Source organism: Capsicum annuum, chromosome 1 (assembly GCF_002878395.1).
Source record: "Capsicum annuum cultivar UCD-10X-F1 chromosome 1, UCD10Xv1.1, whole genome shotgun sequence".
Taxonomy (NCBI): Eukaryota; Viridiplantae; Streptophyta; class Magnoliopsida; order Solanales; family Solanaceae; genus Capsicum; species Capsicum annuum.
In genome coordinates this window covers 62,721,765-62,727,435 of record NC_061111.1, presented here as the reverse complement: position 1 = coordinate 62,727,435, position 5,671 = coordinate 62,721,765, and the positions used below count along the sequence as shown (strand labels likewise).

Below are 5,671 nucleotides of genomic sequence, written 5' to 3'. Positions count from 1 at the left end.
ATTTGTTAAGAAATAGAAATAGACAGCACAAAAATTAAATAAGAAATAAAAAGTCAAGTGCATCAAACATAATTTTTTATAAAACAAACAAAAAAAATTATGTTTGATGCACTTGACTTTTTATTTCTTATTTAATTTTTGTGCTGTCTATTTCTATTTCTTAACAAATGACATGTCTACAATTAAGGAATAATTTGATTCCAGTATCAATTGCAAGAACATATGAGTTATCTGTTAGGTTTTGTGTGTGACAGGAGCTGTATCTGAATTTTGTTGTTCAAAACATATTAGTAATATGATGAAACAGATTATTTATCTGTTGAAACAGATTACTAATCTGGTGCAACAGAATACCCATCTATTCGATTCATATTACGAGCACCTAAAACCCTTAAACATGAATCCATCTAACATGAGTCTACTGTTACAGCAGAACATTTATCTGTTACCGCAAATAATGGATATGTTTAAACTGATTGCTCTTGTATTGCATTCATGTTCGCATGCAAGCTATTGTTGAAAAAACAACACACTAGCAGTTACCCAGATTCAACTAAAAATCATAATCTGACTTACCAAAGTCTCCTCTCAAGTAAATTTCAAAGTTGAAAGTGATTTACGAAATAAAATTTGATATAAGAATTTGGTCAAAGAGAAGCAGTTGGGGTAACAACAACAACAACAACAACAACAATGGTCAACAAGAAGAATATGAAGATGATAATGAATCAGAAGATGATGAATAAAGCAACAGCAACAATGAACAAGAAACATCGCGAAGAGAGAGAAAATAACAACGAATGAGGAGAGAGAAAAAGATGCTTCTTTTCCTTCATTCGCCATTATATATTAACTAACATTTGGATCAAAGTGTAAATTTAAAAACTTGTGGGTTATTTTAAAATTTCCAAAACTTTCTTAAACCATAATTAAGTAATTGTCAGCTCTACTCAATTATTAAGACTTGTGTCACCTACACCTTATTTTAAAACTCTTTTGTCATCTATGGCCCAAACCCCCAAGATACTTGCTTTTTTTTTTTTTTGAGAATGATAGTGATAGTTGATTCATATTATTATCTCTAAAAAGATAAAAAAAAAAATTTGTACGAAATTCAAAAAATATAAGTGGCCATTGAGAAAATTAACCCTTGAAAAAATATACGTCAAGTTTTTGTACCAATAAAGTTTTTCTAAGTATATATTTTTTTTAATAAACTAATGCATTTTTTCAAAGCAAAAAAGAATTATAGTTTGATTAAATGAGTTTGATGAGTTAATTGGTATAGTCTTTAAAAAAAAAAAATTAGTGACATTTATGTCAACTAAAGAAGAAGAAGACTTTTGAGGTGTTTACTATTTTTTGAGGAAAAAATGAATAGTTGAGTGATATTGTGATCCTAAATAAAATATAAGTGATATTTGAAGAAAAATTTTAAAACTTAGCTGACTATTTAGGAAATTTACCCTTAAAACTCTATTTTCATACAATAATTTTCATATTCATTAAAATAAAATCATAAAATCGAACTAAATAAAAAATAAATAAAATAATTTAATTAAATTTCTCAAAATATGTACAAAGTATAAACTATACTACATAATTAAAAGTTGAACTAAAATTAAATAACTACAAACGTAAAAAAGAAAAAATATAACTAAAAATTAATAAATAAATTTGTACTAATTAATTTTTATTTTTTTAATTACATATTACTAAATTTGGCAATTATTTAGTCGTGTAATTGTCAATTAAGAAAATTAAATAATTATAAATAGAATACATAAATTGTTTAGTCCTATATATTGTGAAAGTTTTAAATATATTGAAAAATGGTATAATAAATAAAATAATGTTAAAAATTTAAATTTAGAATGAAAAGGATAAAAATATCTTAAAACTAATTAATTTATAATGTAAATAGGATTTATTATTATTATTGCCAAATTATGGACAAAAAGTTTTTTCCTTTTTCAAAATCTTGGAAAAAGTACATTAAGAGCACCTTATTCCTTGTCATGATTCACTTTCTCTCTCTTCTGAATTTCCGTATGTTGACTTCCTTTCCTTTATAGCTTCATCAATTTGCATGCACCCCTCTTTACTTCTCTTTCACGAGTATGGAGTATATAAGAAACTAATTTTCCTCGTTCTTTCCATACAAATCCATCACCAACATTCAATTCTTTCAATCTCTCAAAAGCCAAAATTCCATTACGTAATTCAAATTTTAGTTGTTCTTGAAATAGGAAATCATTCTTTTGGTTAACCATTCGATTAGAAGCTTATTGACCGGACTTATTAGATTATTTTCACGGATAGAGTCATGGAGGAGTAAAAAGTACCCCGTACCAAAAAGTGTTATTCTGTTCACAAGAAGTATACGTTGTCCTCTTCTTTTTTTTTCCACACAAATAGTTACCAACGTTTCAATTCCTTCAACCTTTGAAAAGATTCACTTTATTTCCATCTCAATATACTCCTTTCTTTTCCCTTCCCTTCACAAACTTTGTCTACTTCTCCTTCAAGAGATCTATCTAGCTCTTTGCTTCTTGAAATCGGAACTTTTTTATTTAACCATCCGATATCAAATGCTTTCTATCTTTTATTTTCAAGCTGAAACGTGGAATATCTGATTAGGAGTGGAGGGATCCCACCAACAAATATGGAAGATGTTGAAGTTCCCGATTTTTTCCTTTGTCCAATATCAATGCAACTAATGAGGGATCCAGTTACAACATCAACTGGAATAACCTACGATAGGGAGAACATAGAGAAATGGCTAGTCAAGTGCAAGAACACAACTTGTCCAGTCACCAAACAAGAGTTGTTGACCACAGATCTCACCCCGAACCACACTCTTCGTCGTCTAATCCAATCTTGGTGCATCATGAATTCTTCAGATGGTGTTGAAAGCATTCCAACTCCAAAGCCTCAAGTAACAAAATCCCATGTTTTAAAACTCATTAAAGAAGCCATGGTATCACAAGAAATGCAACTTTCTTGCTTAAGGAAACTTAGATATATTGTCCATGCCAATGAGAGCAACAAGAGGTGTCTAGAATCATGTGGGATTGTAGATTTCTTAGCTTCAATTATAATGAAGAAAGAAGTGGTTTTTATTGAAGATTCAGAGTTCATGATCAGTGGCAAAGACACCCTTTCACTAATAGTGTCATCCGATGACATTGTTTCACCAAAAGATTCTGAATTGGACGAGTTAAGTTGTGATAATAATCAGACTCCATGTGTACACGAGTACTTCACTAAGACAAGTGATGAAGCGTTGCATATTCTTTTCCATCTAAATCCTTCTGATGAGGATCTAAAAAAGTTGGTCACCAAAGGTGGAGACGAACTTTTCTTGGATTCTTTATTACATTTCTTGAAATGCGGGAATTATCAATCTCGAGCCTATGCAATAATGCTATTAAAATCAGCATTCAATGTGGCTGATCCAGGGCAATTAAATGGTGTAAGACAAGAATATTTTAAAGAAATATTGTCTTTTCTGAATACTAACAAATTAATGTCACAACAAGCTATCAAGGCTGCACTCAAATTACTAGTGGAACTTTGTCCATGGGGAAGAAATAGAATCAAAGCAACTGAAGGTGGAGGTGTTTCAACCCTAATTGAGCTTCTTCTTGATACAACAGAAAGAAGACATTGTGAATTGATCCTTATAGTTTTGCACCAACTTTGTAGTTGTGCCGAGGGCCGGGCCGAGTTATTGAGCCATGGGGCAGGACTAGCCATTATTTCCAAGAAAATTCTTAGGGTTTCTCAAGTGGCAAGTGATAGAGCAGTGAGGATACTTTCTTCAATTTCAAAATTTTCAGCAACTCCTAGGGTTCTTCAAGAGATGTTGCAAGTGGGAGTAGTGTCAAAGTTGTGTTTGGTAATTCAAGTTGATAGTTGTTCAAAGACCAAGGAGAAAGCAAAAGAAATTCTAAGGCTACATTCTAGGGTTTGGAGAGATTCTTCTTGTGTTCCTCCTCATTTGCTCTCTTCTTATCCATCGTAGAGAAAATTAATGTTGTTTTTGTCCTTTTCAACTTTTGAATCTAACTTACATATATCGATGGTGTAAGAAAATTTTACACTTTCAATGTACTTTGACTTGTTATGATAAATTAAACGGCTTATAGTACTTCTTAGGTAACTAATTTTACTTATTATAATGTACAGTTATCTATAAGCAGCATTTAGATATCTAATCAAATAATTATTGACAAAGTGTATGATTATCTTATTAATTCTAACTTAAGTTATTAGAGAGAACTTTTTAATTACTTAACTATATTATGTTTCAACTCCTCTTTATGTGTGGACCTGATTCTTTTCATTAATGAAGCATGCGGAATTTTTATTTTTTTAGGGTGACAGTGAAATTTGAACTCAGGACATTTTGTCTGCTATAATATAATGTTAAAGCATGTGACCAATCTCATTTAAAAGTTTAAGTTATTAAATTAAACACACTTTTTAGTAATTATGTTATATATGTTTCAGTAAAATGCAAAAAGGACTACGCTCTGAGCGTATATAAATCAAACTTTTCCTTTTCTTTATGTAGATAAATACAAGGATTCCAATTTGTAGAATCTGAAGTTTGACCGTTTAGGGTTAATTGGCTTCACAAAACAACAAACATTTGAACGGTAAAATATTGATCATTGGAGCAGTTTATTGAGATGCATGATCTTTGGATTCTATCTACTGTTTTTCAATAATACTAACTTTTATTGAGATATATATATATGAGTTTTTTTTTTTTTAACAAAGTCATTCTAAGTAAGTCCACCTAGACATTCTAAAGTTCAAATTTTTCCCAGGTCCTCTATGTGACATCCTCAATGTTTCTTAAGGTTCGATCATATTCAAATTCACACGTCGCAACATTCATTTGATGATGAAAACTCATAACAAGATTGTTAAGATACTCGAAATTTCTAATCAAGATTAAAAAGAATTTCAAACTATTTCGCCATAACCAACATAGATCTAGGGGGCCAGCCATGATAGTTGGTATAACATAGATCTGAAGTGTTGTCCGAAGCTCAAAAGGTCAAAGTCCTATCCTTGTGATTTAGATAAGTGCCCCATGTTGTTTTATTGGTTGATTGTTTATCCTTGTTCTTATTTTTTTCTTTCTAAAATATTTGTCGCCATATGAAGTGGCGGTTTGATCTGTCCAATAAATAAAAAACACAAACAGAAAAATAATTGTGAAAAAATAAAATTTTTCATTAGAAAAGTTTGAATTATATTTCACAATTTTTATTATTTTAAATAAAGTTGAAATCATAAAATTTATTATTAAAATTTTTTGGACTTCAAAATTAAGTGAAGTTGAAATTATAAATTTATTATTAAAATTTTTTAGGCTAAAAATTTTAGGAACTTAAAAGCAAAACGTTTTACAAATCCTATTTTTGAGCCACTCCTCTGTGCTACTTCCTATAGCATAATTAGATCTAAGCTATATTCTTTTTTCTAGTGATCTAGAAATTAGAATGGAAGCATTAACTTTATTTTGCTCGCAAATGTTGAAGTTAATTACCAGTAGGGTCGTCCAACTTGTACTAATTGATCATTAAAGTTTTTTAATCTATTTTTTGTTTTCTAAAATTTATTTTATCTTATCTAGTTAGACTACATGATCATT

At 29.7% G+C, this 5,671-nt stretch overlaps 1 protein-coding gene across 1 annotated transcript; it reads left to right on the top strand.

The window, feature by feature from the left end:
- Positions 1–2,139: 2,139 nt before the first annotated feature.
- Positions 2,140–4,132, top strand: LOC107844938 (E3 ubiquitin-protein ligase PUB23-like). Its single transcript, XM_016689259.2, has one exon. The coding sequence runs from the start codon at positions 2,666–2,668 to the stop codon at positions 4,025–4,027; it is 1,362 nt and encodes a 453-aa protein (XP_016544745.1). The 5' UTR covers positions 2,140–2,665; the 3' UTR covers positions 4,028–4,132.
- Positions 4,133–5,671: the final 1,539 nt, after the last annotated feature.